Source organism: Dicentrarchus labrax, unplaced genomic scaffold, assembly GCF_905237075.1.
Source record: "Dicentrarchus labrax unplaced genomic scaffold, dlabrax2021, whole genome shotgun sequence".
In the NCBI taxonomy this organism is placed as follows: domain Eukaryota; kingdom Metazoa; phylum Chordata; class Actinopteri; family Moronidae; genus Dicentrarchus; species Dicentrarchus labrax.
In genome coordinates this window covers 14,000,955-14,026,339 of record NW_026136705.1, presented here as the reverse complement: position 1 = coordinate 14,026,339, position 25,385 = coordinate 14,000,955, and the positions used below count along the sequence as shown (strand labels likewise).

Sequence of the window (25,385 nt, the reverse complement as noted above, 5' to 3'; positions counted from 1 at the left end):
GGGTTTCCACCACTGCAGCTGGCTTGCTATCATTAATTAACAAATAACCTTCTGGGCAGGGAGCCTTCCTCTCAGCGGAACAACTCGCTGTCTGAATGAACAGCTGCTCTGTTTCTACTGGGATCCTCAGGAGGGAGACGTGAACACCTTGTGTTGGTTTATGTCATGAAGAAAGAGTGCACACTGTGGCAAGGTACATATATTCATGATATCTATTTTAGAGGATTTTAGAGGATAATCTTGAAAAGAGGAGGAAGGAATTATTTTTCTTTGCATAAAGATTTATATATATATATATATATATATATATAAAATTGTCTTGTCTCTTCCTACAGGTCTCCTTCACAACATTTCCTAAGGGACATTTTTTGTAAAACCATGAAGAGAAAACACTTCTCTTCATCTCTTCTACCAAATTAAAAATAACACAAGGTCCCATTTCTGTTATTTTATTAATTTATTATAACAATTGGTACCAAACATATAAAATGATAGAGTAAAATAGTAAGGCATGTACGGTAAACATCCAGTGTGGAAACCACTAAATCGATTCAGACTCCACACCATATTTTTGGTATGAAGCAGTTACAGCTATTTGTGAACCTATTTGCGCAACCTAACTACATACCCTGTGTAAGTTAAAGTGCTCAGTGTGTTAAAGAACAAAACTGTCAGTCCACCTGAACATAATTATAACGGAGTACCTGAAATTCTAATTCTACAATATGTGATAATAAGATGCTGTTATGGTGGTATTGGTCCTTAGTGCATTCCTCTCTTTCTATACTGGTAAAACACACATTCAATATGAAATTAAATAAGGTCCTTGTAGTGTGAAGAAGAACAAAGGCATCTTTTTATTCCCTATCAAGACACAATTCCCTTGTTCAAGCCTGTCCAGGCTGGTTCACGGTGGTCACAGTGGTCGGCATCACTTGGTTTCGTCGACTGTTCAGTATGGCCTGAATGCTGAGCGTGAGCTATGGGGGGGAAATGATTGAAACATGAGAATTGGCTATTGGCATATAGATGTACAGATAGACACACACACTCACATACGTGTAGAAATGGCTTACTGATTGCTGCTGTGTGAGAACGTCTCGATAAAAGGCCTGTCTACGTTCCTGCTCCTTCTCATCACACACTTTCCAAAACTGAGCTTTGGTCATAACGAAAGTCTCCAGCAGCTGAGGATACTGTTGCCGCTGTAACATAAAGTAGAGAAGGTAATATGTAACATTAGGTTGGAGTTTATGAACCATTTGCATTGTTTTCTGACAAATAATGTGCTGCCATGCATTTAACCAAGAGCACACAGCTAAAGCTCACTGCTCAAGGCTCAACCACAAAGTAACACTTCCTGTAGAGCAGGAAAAAAAAGTTTTGACCTTTACCAACTTTCTTTTATAGATGATTATTTATGTATGGGATGGATCGAGATTTGTGTTGATGTTTGTATGAGTGATTATATGGTGAATTTGTGAGAATGGTTTGCTGAGTTATATTCTGAAAATCTAATTAAAAAAACGTAAACTACACCCTGTAGAAGCGGAGATTTCACTACTTGCACCTTGCTGAATTCTCTGTTATCAGTTCATTTCTTAGTTATGTCCTGAGACAATATAAACTTTAATATTGGTTCTCTCATTGATTCTACATTAAAAATCCCCTTGTTGTATTAAACCATTCAGTGTTGCTTTATGGTAATACTGGATTTTTACATTATTTTTGCATCAATGTACTTGAACCAGTGTATTTGTTATTTGATTATTCCAAAATGGATATTCCTGTCTGTTCATAGTATTACTTAAATTGCAACAAATTAACCAAAAGAAAATTTACTATTTTACAACATATATAGATATTTCTACATGGAATTACACATATAGTGACAAAGGATAACGTACATATTAGAGTGACTTATAAATCATTTTTCATTATGGATTGAACTGCCGATATGTTTCTGTTAATATGTCCATAAATTAGTGGAAAGTGTGATGTAATCAAATTGCTTGTTTTGTCCAAAAACTGTCCCAATAAACCCCAAAGATGTTGTCACATAAAAGAGAAAATCAGTCGTAACAATTGACAAACTGGAACTAGAAAATATTTGACTTTTTTGCTTTAAAAAATTACTTAAACGATCAATTCAATCCAAATAACCGTAGTTAACGACTTTAAGGTCACTCACCACTCGTGACATGTAGTCCTCGATAGTGTGAGACCTCATCCTCTGCAGCGACAGGAACGCCTCCGATACATTCATTCTGCTCTTGTTAAGCAATTCCTGCGAAGACATTTTTATGTAACACGTTGAATAAAACACAAACGTCACCAGCAGCAGTTCTACGAAAAGGTTTTAGAAAATTATATTTATTCATACCAGTAGCTGTTCATTTGTCTTCAAATTCAAGGTCTCCTGGCTGGAGCTGAGTAGAAGACTGGCTGTGTTTGACTGAGAAAAAAAAAACACATTTACATACAGTAAACACACAGAATTATAATGTAAAAAGTCTAGGGCATGTGATTTCACCAGATGGAGTCCTGATTCATTCAGCTCTTTACCTCAGCCTCATACTCAGCCCAGGCATCTTTGCGTTCTGCCTCACTGAGCTCCTCCTCTTGTTTATGGTCCAGCAGAGATTCATGCTCGTGGAAAGACACTATCTGGTCTTTACAGGTTAGTAATAGCTGTTCCAGGACTTTATCCTGAGAAGCAGACACAGACAGTCATTAAATACCCGGAAATAGTTTGTGTAAGCCTTTCTCAGACAGCTGTGTATTATAGTTTTGTGGCAGAAACCTAAAAAATAAAGATGGTGACGTCACCTTTGGCAAAACAGAGGTGGTTCTTTTGCTTTTCTTAGAGTTTGGGTCATACAGCAGGTCTGGCTCGAATATGTAAAGTTCAGTCAGTTCAAAAAGGGTAAAGTGTCTCTCAATCTGTTGCTGGTCCACCACACGATAGGACAAAGACTGCTTGGTCACCTGACGATCATAGATCTTCTCCTCCATGGTGCCCTGGAGGTTGAAATGACCACAATAATAAACAGGACTGAAAGGTTTATAGGTTCAGTCAGAATACAGCCACTCCAAGAGAACTTATTTTTTTGTTCCTGAATTGAAAATGTCTGGAAATGTATTCAGAATGTAATCTACAAGTCATTATATTCTTAATATTAAGGCCTAGGATATTACACAGAACTTCAGGCAGTGGTTGCAAACCTTCTTGATATGCGACCCTTTAAAGTTATGACCTCTAATCACAGGTTGCATAGGTTGTCTATGAGCTGTGAGCAGCAGTAAAGAGCCATCTTTTAATGTCATTGTGTAGATACTGAGGGCTTTGATTGCTATATGGTTGTCTTGGTCCATTAAATGATATGATATATGAAGGAATCAGTTGTTTTGTGCAAACAACAACATAGTAAAAATATAAAAGACATGCCAACAACTTTAACATTGCTTCTTTATAGTTGTATAATGATACAATATTTATGTATTCAAAGAGATACTTCTCAAATGTTAAAGTGCACAGGAAACAAATTAGTAACAGCAGTTGTTTCAGCTATGCAAAAGTATATGAAAAATTCATACTATATGGGAAATAAAACAACTATATGGGTTCATCCAATATATCGCCCAGCGAACAGTAACATTGATTATCAGAATGAACACATTTCCTCACATTTAGGTGATATTCCTAATGAAGACCAGTGAGCTTACCTGAGCCAAGAAGCGGTACACAAACACTTGTTTGAGCTGACCGAAGCGGTACACCCTGTATATGCTCTGTACGTCATATGAGGGATTCCATGAGGCATCAAAGATGATGACCCTGTTGGCAGCAACAAGGTTGATGCCAAGTGATCCGGCTCTCGTTGAGATAAGAAACAATCTGCCGCTAAAGCAAAGATCAGAAAAATACAATCAAACATTCTGTCATAATGGCCAGGTTGTCTATGTAGATGAAAATTGGCTCTCAATTGACTCATCTGGTTAAATAATGGTCAAATAAATAAATAAATAATCTTATTCCAGTATAATCAAAGATAGAAATAACAGGTAATCTGTACCGGACATTGGCAGCATTATTGAACTGATCTGCCCATTTCTTCCTCAGCGGAGCATTGGTGGAACCATCAAGACGATAGTAATCAATGTTTTTAATCCAGCTTCCTGCTGTGAGAACAATGAAGCACAAAAATTAAAAGTGAAGTAATATTAGACATTTCCAAAATTCAAGGTGCTGCCATAAACAGAACACCTTTCAATGATGACGGGTCTCTGGCACGGTGAGAAGCCTCCAGGAAATCCTCAATCAGGTCTAATGAAATCAAGGACTGACTGAACACAAGCCTAAAAACGCAAAGATGGATTTGGTTAGGTGTGATGTTGAATCAGCATCTAGACAGACTACATACAGTGTTTCTAATGTGGTTCAGATCAGAAAAGAAACATACACTTTATCTTCCAGTTCTTCAGCCATTCTGAGGATCTCAAACAAGAGCACCATCTTCCCAGAGTGCTCCAGGATTTTCGCGTCCCTTTCAGACACCAGATTCTTGAACCAGCCCGCTTCTTGACTTTGAGACGGCGAGCTGATGGTTGCTTTCTCTCCTACAAAGAATATAACACAGAATATAACACAGGGCAAGCTAGATTATTGTACAGGTTACAGGGGTGGAGAATTACTGACACATGGAGTTTTAATACCTTCCCCTGCTTGAGCGCCTGTAGAAAAGCCATTGCTGTCATCTTTGTGCCCTCCGTTCTCTCTCAGTCCACTATATCAGAATAAAAAAAGTGTATAAAAAGTGTACAAATGGCTTCAGAAAGTACACTTGCCCACTTTTACATTTTGTTTTTGACGCATTGTCTGCCACTAATCTACATGATACCTACTTTTTGGAACGTTTTGCTCGTTTATCAACCTACATTTACAGGAATATAAATCTTTTACATTTACATATGTACATGTGCTTCAATGCATCCTGTTTCCTTTAAACACAAGTGAGACGGCTCCAACATTGGCAAATGAACATGGCTTTCAAAAGCACATCGGGACAAGAAGCTCTCACAGGAAACAAATGAAGAGATAATAATTTGTTAAGGCAGAGTGTGATTATGAACATAGCAAGCCTTACCTCTCAGCCACAGCGGTTTCTTCCTTTCTTAGCAGAGCTTTTTGTTGTTTCTTCTTTTTAAAGTATCCCTGTAATTTAAGTTCAGTTAAAATCACTTGACATTATCAACACAGGAATAAGGAATCAACACGCACTCATGGTTTTTCTCTACCTTGTTTTCTCTGCTGATTTGGCTGAGCTGAAGGCACCAGGGATGAGTCCAAATTCGGCCGAGCACCTGAAAGTCTTTGAACAGGTTTGCTCCAGTCTTCACATGTGCTCTGTCCGTCATGGAACCCACACCTGGAAAAACAAACATGCATCTGCTTTAGATGGTCGAACATCTGTGAAACGCCCAGTTTTAATGAAGAGACTGTTTTTTTAAAACACCATTACTGAAATGATGATGATCATTTTTTAATATGATCTTAATGTCTTTAATGATTTAGTGAGTTGGATGAGTTACATGATAAGTAAATGTCAAACATCTGCCAGGTCATCATTAAGACAATTACGAACACTACGAATGAAAAAAATAATATCTCACAATTTAAATAATTTAACACAGGAACACATAAGCGTAATACTAAACTAGAGCTCTGGAAAGAAATAATATGTCTCCATGAAATAATCTTGACCAATAAATATGCAGATTTCTGAGACTATTTTTAATGTCCTACAAGGGCAAAAATCACACCACACCACACCATCTCTTTAACATATACAGTTTTCTTCTATAATCAATGTATATCTACATTACTTAAAGAAAAAATGTAAAGACTTACCAGTGAAGTGGTCAAGGTAGTAGCGGTACAACTTATACTGAAGTGGGGAAACCCTCACTGCCAGCACATACTCGTGTTTGGGAGGTAGGAACTGAGTCAGCTCTGAGTAATCTCTTCTCTAAGAAAACAACAAACCCGGCAGATAAGAGCTGGAATATAAAACCAAACTGTACATATACAGACAGCCTGCAGCTGGCAGTGATATTTTCTTTGTTTTACCTGCACACATCCAGCCAACATAGCATGAAGTACATGTGCTCGCTTCTTCATGATTCGAACGTCTCTAGGTGTGGAGTCCGCACACTGGCCGTTCTGTATGGGGTTGATGAAGCGGTTTCGGAATTCACCCAGTGAGCCCAGAAGATTCTTCTTAATGAAATTGACCATGCAGTGATCTGTGGAAACAAAATACGCTATAACATAATGCCTGCACTTAATTTACTCACTTAGACCTAAAAGTGACTAATTGTTACGGTTCGTCCACACAGGATGCCTGAGCAGTGGATGACGGCTGCCTCACTAAACTTCTGCGGCTCCCACGCCTGAGGTGGCTGCTCTAATCTGTTAACATGGGCACCGAAATAAAAAACAAGACAATCCACCACACTGTGGATGCAAGCAGTGTGGACCAGGCTTTATGGTACTGCAGTTTTGGTCATCAATGACAAGTGGTTTTGTGTTTTTGAAATACTTAGAAATACTGAAGGATGCATTTTAAGAAAACCTTTAGCAATCAGCATCTGTCGGCTGGTTTTCCAAAACCAAAATCCACCTAAGAAATAAAACGGTGAACCTAAATGTTTTGTGTATTCCAGTTTATATATTGTTATGACCCAAGTGTGAGTTATAGAAAAACATCACAATTCTCATAAACTGGTGACTACATCCTAGAGCTCTTTAAGCAAAGTGTGGCCTCAGGCAATAGTCAATATGACGGAGTGGTGTGGACTTACACTCGACCAGGTTGTTTTGCAGTGGTGTGCCAGTTAGCACCACTCTCCGTCGGGTCTTGATGGCATTCATAGCTTTGGAGATATTGGCTGCCTCATTGCGCAGGATGTGCCCCTCGTCACAAACCACAAAGTCTGGGCCTGAAAAAACAAAACCCAGGAGGTAAAAAAAACAACTACAGATCAAAACACCTTCAATGAGCCAAGTACTGACACATAAATCAGACAACATTTTAATAATATCCCGCCATTACACAGTTACTGTACCTGGATCCACCAGTATGCTCTTCATCTCTCTCTTACTCTCCACGTCCTGGATTTTCTGGGCTAGCGACAGGATGCGGTACATCTCGTACCCCATTATCAGGACACCTCCGTCTCGCTGCCACCTCTGCAGAGCTCTGACTCGTTCTGGAGGATGTTTTATTGTAGCCAGTTCTGTAACCTGTAACGTACAGTGTGTGTCTGAACAATAACCACATATGGACATGTGCGTTTGTACAGGCAAAGAGCGAGACGTAAAGAATCTGAAGCACAACATTTAGTATTGCCCACTTATGATTTCACCCATTTAACTGCTTTACATACTTTTACTTTATCCTGTCCCATGTTGTCCTGCCATTTCTTAAACTCGCTGACCCAGTTGAGAATAGTATTAAGTGGGCACACGACCAGGGCCGTTCTGAATTTCAGGTTCTCCGACAGCAGCACCGTGTGGAGGAACGTTACCACCTATAAAATACACAGCTATGAATATAAACAGCACAGACAATTGACCACAGATAAAAAAGCATAGTCTGATGGGTGATGTACATCCAGAAGCATGAAAATCATGTTGATTTCAAGATGCAAAACATGTTTGGTGTATTAATTTGTCTAGTATAAATCAAAGAAAAGAAGAGTACTGGAGGTGAATATGTGTATGTCTTCACCTGCAGAGTCTTTCCCAGGCCCATGCAGTGTGCCAGTATACAGCCTGATCCAGGAGAGGAGTTGGCCTTCTTCACAGACTCACAACAACTGTCCCAAATAAACTGGACACCTGTTGGAGAATAAAGAGAACAGTATTTATATAATATTTGTATTTGTAAAAGTCTACGTCAAATACTGCTTAAAAAATTATGCTGTGTGCCATTTGCCACAGATCAGTTCACATTTTTTTGGATTCACTGATAACCAACAGTTCCTTATTTCTCAACTTCTTCTTCTTGGAGATATTTGTGTATTCACTCATCTGAATCTGTCAAACACAGTGTCTTTGTCAGTGTGTGTTGTCAACCACCATCTGTACCATCACCTCAATGTAAGTGAAAAGAGAGCACAAACTAACCGTCCACCTGATGAGGTTTCAGTCTTGTCACAAGGTTCCTGTGCACCTGAACAAGAGGCTTCTTGGTCTCCTCATCCTGATCCAGAACCAGTTTGGTGGTGATGGGACACACAACTTGAGTCAGCTCATCCCCTATAACAATTATCTGGAAAACAATGCCGGTCAGTCAGCATTTTGTCTGTTTTCTCCTCTTCTTAGAAAACCCCAAAACGAATAACAAGTGCTAGTATCAGAAACAAAATGTTCATATACTGTGCTTATTATGATTTATCAACAGGGATACAGCATCTTACGCGCAACACTACTGTAAACGTTGGTCATTAACTCAGTGACGTTTAAAGGTCAGTTTGAGCTGCTGTGTATGCAGTACCTCTCTCCTGTCCTCCATCTGTTGTTCCCTATCTGCCAGCCGTTTGCATCTCTCCTCCTCCTCTCTGAGAGCTTCCTGGGTCTCTGTACGGAGATTCTCATCTTCAATGATTTTGCGGATCTTTTTGCGTCCTTTGGGGGTGCCTTTACTGTCGCTCATCTCATCTGCATCCTCTTTATCACTCTGCCCAAATACAGAAAGATCCCACAAGCAATATGAGCATTAGATGTTGGAGACTTGAAGGTATCAGGGATGAGTACATGCAGATAAACAACTTTGTTATAATATCAGCTGCAACCTTTTCACTGCTGGAGTCAGTCAGCCAAATGCAGGGCACTTGTTTCTTCTGTTCGTTACTACGGGGTGACTCCTTCTCTTTAGTGGACCTAAAAAGAGAGACGCATCAGATATTAAAATGAAGTACATGCAGATAGAAGATACAGATGTACTGGTACTGCAGTAACATTATTCAGTATTTCAGAATATTTTAGTCATCTGTGACTTGCATTTCCATGTTGTCATCCTGGAAAGAGGACCACAATGGAAAAAAATGGTATATTGTATATTAGTGTTTATACACTAACATTATGTGTTCATCCTCTCTGTTCTTTTAAATGAATATGTATGAATTTATCACAATGTTTGACAATGTATCTATTTGAGATGTCAAACAAATAAAATAAAATCCAAAAAATATGCATTGTTTAAACTTATTTTAAACTTAGTCAGTGTTACAGACAAAATGGGTTTGCTTCAGACAATATTTTTGGTTTTTCAAATAACATGAAGTTAATAATTTAGTGTAAAAATGTGATAATTCTCTGCCGCAGCAAGAATGTTGAAACGTGAAAGAATTCAATCTTCGGTGAGTTGTGATAAGTTTGTTTATTTTACTGCCAATAATTCTGTACTCCTGCTTAAGTAAAATTATGACTGGACTTCTACTGTATATTTAATAGAATATAGATGTTTTGTTGTTGGCTTGTAATAGCAGGAAAATCACAGGTGAAATTGGTAACATTAAAAACAACTACTTTCTAGTTAGGTGAGCTGCTTCCAGGCCTCTCGGATTCTGCAGGCTTACTGTCATTGAGCCACTTGAACACTTAATGGAACTGAGCCATCATTAACCAAGTTAGTTTCTAGTTAGATCTGAGCATTTCCTGTTATGACAAGTCAAAATCTGCCATAAAGAAAGGTTATTATTCCATTGTGGTGTTGATGCTTTTACTTAAAGGACTTGAGTACATTTCTCAGGGTATTATATTACCTTTTGGACCCATTTCCGCTGGCCTCATCTTCTGACTGACTCAGCTCCTCACTCATCCCAACATCCTCTGGCTCCGACTTGTTACTGTCACCATCACTTTCACTGTCAGCTTGACAGAAAGACAGATATTAGAGCAAAGTAGGCACTCCCTGTTCAGACAGATCAGCGTCAGATGTTAGAGGTGTTCTTACAGCTCAGGTGTTTGCTGCTGGCTCTTTGCTTGCACTCCTGCTTCCCTACTTCGCTCTCTGCCGCAGCCTTGTCATTTGACGTTCCCTCATCTAAAGTTAGTTTGTGGCGGAGGAGATGGTGCCTGGCGTTGGCTCCATCAGACGTGGTGTCAGACGGCTCTGAAGTCAAATCTTCCCCTGCAGCAGAGATGTATTCTATTATCATTTCCCCTCCTTTATAAGTCACAGAAGGCACCTGAGAATTGGGAAACTTATAGTCCCAATATTTGTTGTAAAATAGAAATATTAAATGCAATTTATATATTGATTAAAAGGACTAAAACTGGAAAATATTTGTGCTTATAGAGATGCACAAGAGGAAAGCTAAAAATGTGCTACTAAAAAAAAAAAAAAAAAAAAAAAGACTTACCATTTTCATCTGTTCCATTGTCCTCGTTGCTTTGTTTGACCTCGTCCCCCTCAGACTCAGACTCATCCTCCTGTGTTTCCTCATCCGTAGAGATTTCATCACCGGAGGAGTAGTTGGCTTTGATTTGGGCCAATAGCATTTTCTTAGCGATTCTTTCAAAAGTAGAAGAGAAGGAAAAGGGACCTGAAGTTCATTTCATGATCAGTAACAATGTCTTCAGCAGGATATTGTCAAACAAAATCACAATAAAAGTGTAGTAGCTGTTAGGACTTGGATTGGATATTTAACCAGAATCACTCTTGAACTGCTGTTCAGGTGCCAATAGTCCTCGTGCTGTTGGCTGCTTAAATATTAATTCTATATCAGACATGTTATGTAAGTCACTTCTGCCAATATAAAGCTCCTCTAGTGAAGTCACAGACCAACTGAAGTGAACTACCACGACACTAGAAGATAAACATATACAATAATTGCAGAAAAAAAGCAAGATAAAAATGAGACAGAGACATCTTAAGAGTAGGAATTTATTACAATAAACAAGTATTCTTCACATAAAAAAAAAAAAAAAAACATATTCTTAGTTTATTCTCCTTTGGGGAACTTGGAGGAATACTTTCATTTTTTTCACTTTTTCTTGCTTGAGTCAAAATTAAAATTAAATAGATTTCTAGTGAGAGCTACATTATTTTTGAACATAAACTGAGCGCTGACTGGAGGGCAACATCTTCCTCTGGTACTAACAGCCAAATAATATTGTGTTATAAGGGGGAGAAAAACATGGCACACAAAAAAAAATAGCAAATTATTAATGTCTGTACATAAATATTTACTTGTGTACATGTTATCTCAACTGTTTTTAACCCCTTTAAACTAAAATAAAAGGGGAAATTATGCACATAATCCGATACAGTTCACGATAAACATGAGGTTTAAAAAGGTTTATGGTTTTAATACCATAGTGTTTTGACCACTCAGTCCGCACAATGAGTTTCCCTTCAACATCTACCAGTGTTCAACATGCATTTCCCAACACGGGGCTGGAAATACCCCCTGACAACCGGGGCCATGGCTCTGGCTTGAGTTCATCTACTCTCCCATCAATTGTCCATCCTGCATTAACCCTTTCCCACCAAGCAACCTGCATTGTGCGCCCAGGTCCGAGGTTGTTAGTGCAGGTCACTGGACACAGGATAACTGCCATTTTCGCTTAAATCCAACATCCAGTCTGTAGTGAAGACACTGGGATGTTACTGTATATGGCGTTAGTTCAGGGGCTCAGAGTTTATTGTAAAAGACAAGACGACAGCAGCTGTAACAGACCGGAGCCTTGGATCTCATTTGACATGTTTCAACTGGGAAAAAGGACGAAAAAAAAAAAAAAAAAGCAGAAAAACACTGAAGAAAATTAACACACTGCCACACATGAATTTGGCATTATGGCCACTGGTAATCACATACTGTGTGAATTTTAAAAAATGGAATAGGAGGGTACTTTTAGCCCACTAACTACAAACAATGTAAACTTTACATTTCTGCTGACCATTTTTCTAAAGATAAAGTTGTGCTACGACTACAGCTCAAAACAGACTTTAGGGAAAAAAACGACTTGGTGCCAAAAGGAGGCTACAATATCCCAGATTTAAGTGATTGTTGCCTAACAGCACTGCATTCACTGCTGTGCTGTCAGAAAATCCGACCTGGAAAAAAACATGAGAGACAAACATGGATGTCATTAAAAAGGCACAGTGTGAATTTGGTCGCTTCTTTTGCATTATAAAGGTTGTTGTTTCACAGCCCACTCTCAATTCTCAGATATACAACTTCTCATTAACATGTGAAAGCACTGACCTGGAAGGCTTTTTAACACAAATTGTTTTTATCTGCATTACTTAAGGGCGAAAAAAAACGACAGCTGGTTCACCATGTCAAGCAGCATTTAAGGCTCTGCAAGTTTAAATATGGTAAAAATCGTCAGTCGATACGGTATGCTTTAGAAAATGGTCAGCAGTAATGTATACTCTGTGCATAGAAAGTGGGGTAAAACATACAAAAACAATGGTATGGTTGCGATGAACACTGAGGTCTGTAAATTAGTTTGATTAACTAGGACTTTGTCTCCAGAAAGAAAAGTTTCAAAATGCATTCCTCAGCTCTGAGCATGGATCCACTGTAAGAACTGGATACATTTTACCATGCCGGTGCCCATTCCTAGGCCTTCCCTACTTTTTGGGCAACAGTGATTATACAAAGAGTTATGTCTGCATGCATGTGACAGTAGTTTTTCTTCATTGTTTTACAGCTGTATCTTTGGTAACGTTTTGTATGGGGAGCAGTTGTTACAGAACCCACGTCTTCCAATTTTGATGCCGAAATCTGCACAAACCCTTCGCTGTTCCTCTGGGTTTGATCAAACAAAATTTCATCCACCTCCACTGTACTAGGGTGGTACTAATCTCAGACCTCTCAAAACCTCAGCAGATAAAACTGAGACTGTATGCATGGCTAGATACTAGTAGAAGTACAGTAGTGGGAAATTATGTCTTTTTAATGTGAATGGGCCAGTCTCTGTGAAAGCAGAACTGTCGGACAAATAAAATAACTAAAAGAATAAAATGTTTTTGGTAAAGGACACAAATCCTGACAAACATCTCACCTCTAATCACTACAGTAGCATATTGCATATATACAAGTGCAAGTTCTCAAACTCCCAAGCTGCATGTGCATTTCAAATATTACAACACTAAAAAGATACAGACAAACCTAAGATCAGCACTATATAAGTGTGTGCAGGGGAAAGTAGCAGCAATATATAAATAATATATAATTGATCAACAGGCTGAACGACAGCTCCACCCATCATAGCCCAAATAATTACATTGGGGCAATATCATCTTATCATTGAGATAATTTGGGGAAACAGCCCCTGGTCCTAGAACTTTTATTAGAAAGTCCTGACACAGTCAATGAAGCTAGTAATACACTCCATGTGTCAGACGCTCTGACATAATTCAATACAAATGAGCATTCAAAGGCCTCCAGTGAACATCACCCTGCTGTAAAGCTCTCACTACATCAGGTGTGATTGTGGGACTGTGAGCGGCCCGGCAGGACGGTTATTTGTAGTTTCTCAAACTTTAGTAATACACTTTTCTGAAAAGGCAGTATTTCTGGATTCCAGAGCTAGTAGCTTGCATGTGAACTAGTTTCAAAAAGAAGACCAGGTTACATACCAGGTTATTACAATGTATTATTCATAATGGTAGCAAAGTGCAAATTACCAGAGCCTTCATGCTGATGCCTTCAATATATATATATATATATATATATATATATAAATATATAAAAGCAAAGCACAATTTAACAATCAAATTGGTGTCTATCATGATTTGCACATTATAAAACTCAACACCATTAGAAGAAAAATTGTTTATGGTGTTTTTGGAGAGTTTATTACCAGAAAATGTTTCTAAAATTATCAATTTTTTTGTGAGTTGGACAGTGAGAGCAGCCCTATAACAAATCCTGAGATTCACAGATGTTCACGATACCATCATTATAGTCTTTTTCAAAACAAAGTAGTCACTCAAACAATGTATCACTGGCATCAAACAGAAGTCCATTCGTGAAAACACATCCCTAAATGAAGCTCAAGTCCTGCGTAGAAAAATAACCAAATATATTTTGTGGCCAGAATGAATAGGGGCTGTAACAGGAAGGAAATGTAAGTTTTGTTTCTAAAAAGATCTCAAAAGATGAAGAACATTGAAGCTAAATTGTATTTACAGAGCCAGGTACATATATCTAGCAAACAATGCTTCTGCCATGTTATCTTAGGTAGGCTTGAAATTACATTGTCACACCATGACTGTGATCCACGTGGGGCTCATTTTAGAGCACAATATAAAAAAAACATGTTTAAGGTGAAGCATAAAACTTTTATAAATGCTTACAACGTTGCAAGCTTTGCCTACCATAAGTGAACAAAATAAAACATTCACAATGTTATTTAGTTTTTTAAATGCAACTGTGTGCACATAATCTTGTAGGCATGATCCAAACTTTATACTTCACCTGTAAATAACAATATTCAACCTACTAAAGTTAACAATGCGGCTTAATTTAGGACAACAGTTCTTTATGCATTCTGTAATAACACAGAACTTTCTGAGTATGTTAAAATACTGTCACTAAAAAAAAAACTGTGATACCTGTAAGGCAAAATAAGTTTCATTCATTGCACAAACGTATGCTCAGACCTCTTCAACTGGGTCGACTGAAAGGATTTCCCTTTTGTATCAGCTCAGTATGCCAGGGAAAGAATACAAATATGGTATTAGAAATACTTATAATAAAACTCTTCATTAAAATCTCTCTATCATTTACATGTACAGTGGAGTGAACACTAAATAAAACACAGTATGTTGCTCATCATTCACAGGCCTGTTCTAGGTTCAGTCTCACTGCATCATAATGTGGGCTTCACAGTGTACCTCTAGAATGTGTATTTGATTGCTGGGGCTCTACTGCAGCTACGTTTTGGTCTTGTCTGAATAGGCTGCAACTGAGTCTTAATGGCACGCGTGTTGCTAGATTTGGCACAGAAGTCAGGTTTCGAAGGCGCAGCCTTTCTTCCACACCTAGGGTGTTTAACAGACTCTACACCCAGGCTTTTTGAACCATACCTATTTTCTGGATCGTCATCTTCTTCTGCTGCCCACGAGGGCTCAGATTGCTCCTCATCTCCTACAAAAACAAAAAAATTAGAAACACAAATTGTTTAATTAACAAGTCATGTTGTTTCAGCAACGAAATAATGTATTATCAGAACAAGTGAACTGAAAGCTGCATTATATTGACATGCCAAGAAACTACCTAATATTTATTATCCTATATGAAATACGCAGACTGCTTGTCACAGAATCCATTCAGCAGAACGTGGCCCTGACAAAATCCCCTGAGACAATCTGTGGCTAAAGGCAGATGCATACACAGACAGCTGTGGACACCACAGAGGGATAGTAGTTCTGTTCATACTACTTTCTGGAATCCACTTCCACACTGTGGTGTTATCATGCAGAATGTCTACGTGGTCACATCAAATTGGGGGTACGCAGATGTCCGCACAGAGCTTATGCATATGGCCACTATCGACGAAATTGACGTCATACTGACCCTAGCCTAACCCTTTCGTACTCATAAATGTGCAAAGTATAATTCCTGTTAAATATATTGGTTGCTTGTTCAGCATCAGTCTGTTTGTCTGTCTGTACTTTACAGGTTACTTTGTAGTCTTTATACCCTTGCCAACATCAGAGCACTTTTCTTTTCTCATTACTTTTCTGTTCAAATGTGAGTCACACCTTTGTCGCAGCATTTTGACATAGCAGTATAGGTGGAACTATAACATTAATTACAGCAATTATTCTAATACACTGCTGCAAGTAAATAATATTATTAGCTACACCTGTCTTTAAGACTTCAGAGTTTCACTTCACATTTTCCCTGCTGGTCATACGTGCCCTCTAGCAATTGCTTTGGTTTATTAATAATAGCATGACATCACAGTCCAGTAAACCCAGAGGGCAGTTGAAACTAGCATTAACCATTTAGTTTCCACCAGTACATAGGCAAACTAGTCATCTACTTCTAATAACCATTGACAAGATATAATGTAGATCAACAACAACAACAACAACAACTCACCCGATGATTGGTGGAATGTCGCTCCCCCCAGTAAGGTCACATCTTCAGTAATTGGCTTCATCTTCTGGTCACTTCCGTCACTCCCAGAGTCATCATCGTTATCATCTTCGTCTGATGAGGACGACGACTCTGTTGCTTCCTGACGAGCTTTAGTCTTAGACTTCCCAGCCTGCATCCTACCCTGTTTTCTAGCCACCCCTTCGTCCTCTCTTTTGACGAGGTGAGCCTTCCCTACCGACCTCAGCATATTCAAGTGTTTTATTTTCTTCTGCGAGTCTTGATCATCACTAGAGGAATCCGACCCACTTTCCCTTCGAGACTTTACTCTTCTGTCGCTTGAGTCAGACTCCGGGGAACAGTCCAGCATCTTGCGTTTGCGGCGCATCTTTTCTGGTGAGATCGGGGTGTTCTTAGTGAGCCAAAAGAGACATTTCTTTGCCACCTTGGTTGATGCTTTTCCACCGTCCTCATCACTCTGGGGCTCATCGGAGCTTTGTGATATAGCTGCTCGCGCAAGCAGGGCTGCAGGGACTTCATCTGAGTCAGAGTCGTCTCTTGCTCTGCTCAGACTTTGTTCTTCAGTGTTTTTGGCTGGTACTGTGCTGGAGGTTTCCTCTGGGTCAGAGTCACTGTCGCTGTCTGCTGCCGAAAGAGACGTTTTGCCCTTGACATCACTTTGTCGACGCAAAGGTGTTGTCTTCACGCGAGGAGATCGTCGGTTGCCTTGTTCCTCTTCTGGATGTAGAGACGCGCTGGAGTTGTCATTGCTCATCTTGCTGTCAGCTTTAGCACCTACAACACCTGTCTCTTCATCTTCTGATATATAATGTCCTTCTGACTTCAAATCTTTCATGTTGGTGTCCTTCTCCATCTTCGGGGCATCAGAGGATTGCTCCCGCTCCATAGGTACAGGTGTAAGTTTTACAACAAGTTTTTTAGTCATGTTGACCCCACTTTCAGAAGGCTTCAGGCCAATCTTGTGTGCCCTCTGTCTGGGTTTGTGTGTATTTGAATCTATGTCTTCCCCAGGGCAGTCATGTGCACTTCTCCCATCTGTGAAGCCCTTGGAGTCAGAATCATGATCTACCAAATGTTCAGCTGCCAATTTTTGCAAGTCATTCAAGCATCTTTCATCAGAGATGTCCAGCTCTGTGTCTGCTTCTGTTACAGGTTGTGGATCAAAGCCCTCACTGAGGAACTTTTCCCAACAGCTTAGGAGATCCAAGTCACTGAATTCTTCCTTAAGGCTGTCCTCAAGTGCTGCAAGTGATTTTCGCAACCCTTTAACTACAGACAAAAAAGAGTTCAGATACAGATTGCGAACAGCGGGTGTCCGTTTGTTCGATGTCACAGAATGAATGAAATTGACAAAAGTTCGGTTTAAGATGTTTGTTGAGTCCACTAAATGTTTGGCCCTTTTGGTAATATCCTTGGAAATCTGCAGTGTGCTATAGTTGAACACCACATTACCATCCATACCCGTGTGATCCCATTTATCCAAAGGAACGTTCTGTGGTAAGTGTGGCAATATGTCATAAAGTTCAGATTTCTCCGGGCCTACTCGGTTCCTCTTGCGCTGCTGATGCCACAGATTCTCCATGTTCTCAAGGACACTGTCACAGGCCATCACCAGGTCAAAAAGGGGCTCCGGGCTACACACATAGCAGTACCATTTGCTCTCCAAGATGCCAGACAGCTCCTTCCTCCCCAAATTTCTTAGAATACACTTCTTGCAGAAGGCATTGCTACAATAGTCACAGCAGATCAAGTTGCCTCCTTCAGCACACCATCTGCGTAAGGAAAAAAAAAAAATCTAATAAATACAGTCAATAAAAGCTTAGTTAATAAGAATGATTATATTTCAAATAAAATATTAAATACAACACATCCTACCTGCATTGCTCATCCATTCCATCTCCATCCTTACTGATGTCATCACTTAAGTAATACTTGTAGCAAGACTGACAAAAACAAAACGTTTAACGGAAGAGTTACAGACAACTTGCATGAAAATTATATTACAAAACATGCAAGGAATTTTTTAGAAAGATGTAAAAAAATCTATGTATTAGCAATGATTTGACTTATTACAAAAATTGTTTAAAACTGAATTTATTAAATGCAAGCAGGAAAGGACAATGAGTGGTTTAAGTGCACACTGACTTTAGCTTGCATAATATATTTTATTACAATGACGCACTCAAAAGAGCTGACCCAAATGGTTCGGAGGAGCTTTGAACCTTGCCATGGTAATCGAAGTCCAAATCAGTATTTGAATGCTTTGTTTTGTTTTTTTAAAGATAGGTCAAAACCTGCCCCATTACCACATAAACTTTACTTGGGCGGGCTGCCCAGGTATTTAACGGCCAGCAAACCCATATTATCGTTTTGTAGAGAAACAGAAGCGTTATCTGGTTTTAACACGGACACAGTGGATATTTTAAAAGCACAGACCAGGTAAAGCATTCTGTACCACGTTTCGACAGACAGCGTCGTCAACAACAAGCCTGCTCCTTACACCTCCTTTTTTTGGGCAACTTTTATTTAAAAAAAAAAAAAAAAAAAAAAAAAACACACTGTTGCTCCATACTGGGAGAAAGAAACGGAGTGGGGCCAGACACACAGACACACAGACACAAACAACACAGACACACACACAGACACACACACACACACAGACACACACACACACACACACACACACACACACACACACACACACACACACACACACACACACACACACACACACCTCAGGGATCGTGATGGCTTCACAAGAATTTAGACAGAATTTTAGATATGGTTCTTGTTAACTGGTTTTAATTTACAACATCTTAAACAGCAGCTGTATGTTGAAGATTTCTGTAAACAGAAGCCAGTCGGTCTGCACTTTAACACATGGTTCATATCAGTACTCATCAACATGAATTAAAATAAAAACTAGTAAAATGAATCAGAATATCCCTCTGAATGATTGTTTCGGGTAAATGAGCAGACTCACCTTGCAAATAAGTACTTTGAGAACTGGATGTCGATAGAAGGAATCTCTCTGGAAGTGGTTAACTTGGCGGCCACATGCGGTGCAACTGACAATTTCCATGTGTTCAACTCCTATGAAAGCACACCACTGTCATTAGCAACAAAATTGTTATAATTATTATTTGATTACTTGAGAAAAAAAAAAAAAAACAGTGTGAGGCTGTTCAATCTCTACTTTAATCCATCACATTCTCCAGGCAAGATGTCCATGAGCAAGACCACAGGTTAGGATACAAAAACTTGCCGTAAGCAGTGCGGAGGGTAAGTGAAGCACTGGGAGCAGCTTTTTCTCAAAGTCAAATCAGTGATCTTTCTCACAAGATAATGATCAAGCTGCATTTAGACACAAACTAAAGTGAATTTTAAGCTCTCTTTGACCACTAGAGTGTTTTTACAGTCTGTGTCTTTGTCCACAAACAATAAACAAACAGTAACCAAAGTGCCTTCTTTTTGTTTCATTTGTTCCTAAATTAAGTTCTATTATTCTGGAGAAATGGCTGGTTAAGTAAAGTGATGTGCAAGAACAATATCCATCAGTAGTTACTGACCCCCACGTCTTCTTGAAAACTCTTTCCGCAGTACGCCTGTTTTTCGGCTGCGAAACTCTGGACCCCTGAAGTCATCTCTTCCATTATCAACAGGTTCGGGCCTCACCAGTACAGTGCCTGTGTAAACAAAACATACCCCCAATAAATACAATACAAAATACATCTTGTAGACAGAAAGACCAGAAACACATACAGGTACTCAAGAACTCAGAAAGGACAACAATCAACCCCCCAAATGTCCACAGAAATACAAATTTGTATGTAAAACTGTACTGAAACACACACTGGACACCAGTCCCAAATAGACATTACTTGCACAGGAAACGTTATGAGTGAATACGGGGAATTACAGTAGGAAAGAGTTAAAACGTACCTTTTGGCAATCTAGTGACATCAAGGTGACCATTTGCACTGACTGGTAAATCCAAGTCTTCACTTTCATTTGAATCCCCAGATTCATCCAATCCAGAGTGCTTTATGACAACAGATGGTTTTCTATAATATCAGTAAAACAGAACAAATGTAAGTCAGATAGCTTAGTAACATCCCCACAGGTTGGCAAACTAATTAGACAGTGAAAAAAGAAGCCACTTTGGTTACAAACGTTTTTTAAAAGTGTCAACCAAGCATAAGCTTATAGCAGTGTAAGATTATCATTGTTATTCCATCTGATTATCATGACTACGGTTTCAAACGTTCAACTTGGTTTGAGCTCAAATAGGACACAATGCAACACATTGCATTCACTTTAATTCAACATACAATATTTCCAACAATAAGCTGCATTCAATTTGGACTGTTTCATACCATGGTGCTTGATATCTGCTTGCAGGGTACAAATGAAATGCTAACTCACCTCCTTGAGTATTTGGTATCCAGTCGTGCCTACAAAGCAAGACAGTTCATTAGATTAGTTGTCACTGGTTGTAATTAGTGTTACTTTTGGTGTTGAAACCACTACAGTAATCTCCCAAAGGGTTCTCACTCAGAGGCAAATATTTTGTTCATACAAACAATTTCATTCAAGGAGATACGAGTCTTGTAAATAAATCATTACAGGACACAACAACATCATTTCCCTAGAATTCTGATTGCACAGGAAGTACGGCTCTACAGTTCAGAGAGCAGAAAACACAAATTATTGAGTAGTTCAAAGAGACCATGGAAGATTGAAAAGACTGAGATTGTGCTATGTTTAATACAACAGTGACCAGGAGATCTTAAAGCAATTGAATTAGACACCAGTTCATTCATAAAGGACAATAATTGTTCACTTTTCTAATGCAAGTTTTGCATTTGGACTTCAAGGCATTTAAGGCATTTTATAACAAAAGCTCTTCACTTTGATTTAGTCCAGCTTTAACGGTTATTTGAAAGTGCTGTGACTAAATACCAAATATGACAGTAAAGAAAAGAATAAAAGCTCAAAGAAAAAGTCCAAATGAGACCAAATTGTGTGCTGGATCCAGTTTAAAAGTTACTTAACAGGGGGCATGACGACAAAAACACCAAGAATATTCAGTTACCTCTGCTGCAGCATGACCTGTTGAGTTCCCCACAGAAAAGTTCCTGTTTGTCAGATCTGTGAAGAGAAGATCAGTTCAAATGTAAATAAAGCATGTAAACATGATAAAAAACATTTCCATCACTCATCATTAGATTAATCAAAAACTTACCATCAGCATCCGCTGAAGTTGGCGTGCCATTGCTGTCCTCAACAGCAGAATGAGCCAAGAATTCGTGCAGTTTGTTGACCAATACATTGAGCTTGTTAGTAGGGGTGCTACATTCAAGAAAAAAAACAAAAGAGAGTGGTTATGGTAAACTTGACAGACATATTCAAGGTCTTGATTAAAAGCCTGATTAATAAGCTCTGTTAACATTAATAATATGAAGTGAACTTGGGGGAATCAACTGTTTTCTGTCCAAGAGACTATTAAATATCAACTCAAATCCAATTCAACCTCTACAGCTCATCTTTAACTGTCCAGCACAATAGTAGACACCGATTAGGAATATGGAAAGAAAATAATAGGTTTCATAAAGTATTATGTTTCAGCTTCCCACAAAGAGTGACAAATGAAACCTGTTGACAACCTGACAAAACACATTTCAAAGGTTCCATCGAATGCAGCTAAGCAATGCAGACCCAAATCGCAGGACACAGCTTGAACTCTAAAGCTCTCAGTATCCAAAGGTTTAATCCTTGTGAACGCAGAAAGTCTTCCACATATTTATGTTCAAGTGATCATTATCAGTCATCACACGAGCATATCACTAGACCAATGAAAATGCCATCACAGGAGACAAAAACAGAAGCCAGACATCAACTCCAATGTTTAGTTTTTTTTCTAGCAGCCCAAATATTTTAATGTTTATCATAGCATGCTACATAAACATGGAAGTTACATATGTTAATCTGATACACTCCTGAAAGTACACAATGAAACTTCCCGACTCACACTGTAAACCTGGGTATTGTGAGCTGTGGTTCTTTGTTGACTTCTGAGGGAAACTTTACTGCTGTTGAACTTTTTAAATAACTGACTGAGAAATTGAGAAACACCTAAATGCTCCCTAGCTTCAGTGTCTGTGAAGCTGCGACGTCTCACCTGGGGAAGAGGCACCAGCTCTAAACAAGGTAATGAGAGTATAAAGGACCACAACACTGCTAATGAAGCTGTTTAAGTGGGAGGGAATATAAAGTCATCTGTATTGTCCAGTGCTGTTTTGAGTATATTTCAGATTTACATAGACTGTCCTCCTCGTGCCGCAGCTCTTACTGGAACATGTTTACAAATGAAGAAACTAATAAGGTTTTATCAGACTGCAATAAACTCTCCCTAAATTACCATTATAATGCTCACTGTTTGTTTTTGTTTTGATCCATCTTTATGATGTTTTGGGGGGTCGTGTGTGATGCTGCTGATGTGCACTGCGTTAAAGTGTTTGTAACTTTCAGCGTACCCAGATTAATATAAATGGGGTGGACAAATTATTAGAAACACCTTTCAGAATGACGCAATTTAAATCCATTAGCAACATAAACTACAGCCTAAAAATCACCATAAAGTTAAACATTATCAGCTTCAAGAGGGTAAAGTTAGGACTTGTTGCAGGACTGTAGACTGCATTCGTGTTAGCCAGGTTAGCAGGCTGGGTGTATAAATTAAGACAGGTGAACTTCAGCTCACCTTAATTATCTCTGATGTAGCAATAGCTACAAAAATAGGTCGCATTAGCTCACATTACCTCAAGGAAAGCACGTTTATCGAAAACCACATAACCTTTACGTTGCTGTGTTAGCCCTGTTACCAACACTCAGCTTAAGTAAGTGGTTAATTAAACAAGAAATGAACGTCCTCTATGGTATCACTGTGGTTAGCTGTTAGCTCACACAGCTAGCTGGCTGCTAACACTGACAGTATATTATGAGCTAATTCGCCGTTACACTGTAACCAAGACAACCGCGTTTCAGGCCGTAGTTTTTTTACCTCAACATCGCTGCAGACATATCTTGAAGCGGGTGGTCAACCGAAATGTGTCCGTCCTTACATTGTCATGATACCACCAATATATCCTGGTAAATGGCGCTCAATCTATTCTCAGCATCCCCTCACAAGCCATGGTGGGGCTAAAGAGGCAATAAATGACAGCCAGTGCTCTTCTTCTGTTGGTGGCGGATTGTGATACCAACCTGTGTGCATAGCGCCACCTACCGTACCAGAGGGTGTATGTAAATGATATATCTTTATATAGTGGCAAACAGCGTTATTGTGCATTACCACCACCAACTAAATAAAAAAAAGTAAACAACAGCTGGTGCATTATGTCAATTACAATCATACTTTGGTCATTTAATGTAAATTCTGGTATATCCTCATCATCATCAACTCACTCTGTGTCTCATATTTCAAGCAACTAATTTCACTGTTTACCCTTTCATTGTCCAACCACTTGACTTCTTCTAACCCTCCTCTACAATTGTTGTGTCTTGGTACAAATGACTTCCTTCCCGCTCTCTCTTCCAGCAAGCAGTCTGTGAGCTTTTTCCCATATTTGGCTTCTGACTAACAAAAACTGCTGCTGTTCCTTGTATCTCGGATTGATTTGCCAGAGCAGCCAGTCTGTCTTTACCCTTCAGCACAGCACAGACAGGAGCCAACTTACACTTGGTATGTATGCCTTTTGAATGATTTGTTTTGACTGTTTCCTCCCTTGTGGTATCATTTATACTGTAAACAGCTCCACTGTGTATACCACCATGCTGTGTGTTTTCTGATTTCTACTTTCCTTCCTTGGGCTGTAAATCATGTAACTCATTTGCTACTGAGCCACGCACTCTGATCAATATCCTCATCACAGTTCTTATTCCTTTTTTTAATGTTTGTACTATTTTGGCTGATATGTTTTGACCGTGAGTAATCTAAAATGTATATAACCTCTCAGCTGAACGTCTCCTCGCACCATATAGTTATTTTCATGAAGGCAGTTTGTGTATTTTTTGAGCATCAGTGACGTCTTGTGGATCCTGTTGACAGCATGCTTTATGTTGTTTGCATTTCCTGACAGGCCTCTATCAGCAACACTGACCCTCTTGTACCTTACATGGTAAAAAAAACCAGCACTGATGGATGGTTGGATATTAATAATTTATTAGCACGCTATCCTTGAGCCACTACCCTGTACCAATTTCATCTGCAAAGTGATTTCAATCTGTTCATATTATGGCTTTGTTGGTTCTAGGGCATGCCTTTTTGTTTCTGGGCCATCTTTAACTTTATCTGACACCACAGATGGTGTCATTGTAGGCATCATCTAGCTGCAATCAGGTAAGACTGTAGGTGCCTTAATTACATTAAAGTAATTAGTCAAGATAACTTGGTTGAAAACAAGGTTGAGTTTTTATTAAATAGGCTACAAACAGAATTTGTTTCAATAAGGAAAAGACCGCGCTAGCCTTTCTATTACAGGGCTAAAATATAGTACATCCAGAATTCCCACTCACATTCACACCTAAGGGAGTCGTCAATTCACCCAACTTAACCAGTATGTCTTGAACTGTTGGGGGAAACCAAAGGACCTGGACGAAACCCACAAAGAACATGCAAACTCCACACAGGATGGTACCAGCAAGCCTCAGGGGATTCAACACAGGACAGAACAAAAACTAGCTTGAAAATGGAGACGACTTTGGCTCTCGTTTGTGCCAGTTTTTTTAAATTATTCATTTTAAACCACTAATTATGTCAGGTTATAGGTTCAGGAAGTCTGCACCATTAAATGCAGCTGTAGCACTTTCAGTGCTATACAAACATTGTTTACATCAAACAAAGATAGATAATAAGAAAAGAATTTAAAAAATACACTGGGGAAAAAATTCAATAAAAGAAGGTAGAATACAGATAAACAATAAGTATCATTACTTAATCATATTATATATTATTCTGGTGCTGCCCATGTTGTTATAAGAGATGGTATCATATTACTCTTGCATATACTAAAGTCATTTCATTTGAAATAATACCGCACTTCACTTTAAGTACAACACACGTACTGGGTACTGTATCTATACTGCTTCTATGTTTCTTTCTATTTTTATTATTTTTATTTTATATACTTCTAGTTCTTACTTTTCCCCATTTATCTGTTCTTATTTCTGTA

At 38.9% G+C, this 25,385-nt stretch overlaps 1 protein-coding gene across 2 annotated transcripts; it reads right to left on the bottom strand.

Annotated features, from left to right (window-relative positions):
• Positions 1-433: 433 nt before the first annotated feature.
• Positions 434-23,387, bottom strand: LOC127364717 (transcriptional regulator ATRX). 2 transcript variants are annotated; one of them, XM_051402518.1, is made up of 35 exons: positions 23,216-23,387; positions 21,398-21,504; positions 21,248-21,303; positions 20,578-20,606; positions 20,095-20,216; positions 19,722-19,838; positions 19,136-19,245; positions 18,028-18,095; positions 16,135-17,924; positions 15,114-15,174; positions 10,432-10,583; positions 10,023-10,199; positions 9,832-9,940; positions 8,860-8,947; positions 8,562-8,744; positions 8,192-8,336; positions 7,794-7,903; positions 7,450-7,593; positions 7,129-7,306; positions 6,865-7,002; positions 6,131-6,306; positions 5,912-6,029; positions 5,299-5,429; positions 5,148-5,215; positions 4,717-4,787; positions 4,464-4,620; positions 4,268-4,359; positions 4,077-4,182; positions 3,727-3,904; positions 2,830-3,021; positions 2,566-2,709; positions 2,384-2,455; positions 2,192-2,287; positions 1,077-1,205; positions 434-980 (listed from the first exon to the last, which is right to left on the bottom strand). In XM_051402518.1, the coding sequence occupies exons 1-35, from the start codon at positions 23,233-23,235 to the stop codon at positions 888-890; spliced, it is 5,727 nt and encodes a 1,908-aa protein (XP_051258478.1). In that variant the 5' UTR covers positions 23,236-23,387; the 3' UTR covers positions 434-887. The 2 variants fall into 2 exon arrangements, with proteins under 2 accessions (XP_051258478.1, XP_051258479.1); XM_051402519.1 differs by having other exon boundaries at positions 4,077-4,179.
• Between the last annotated feature and the right edge of the window lie 1,998 nt (positions 23,388-25,385).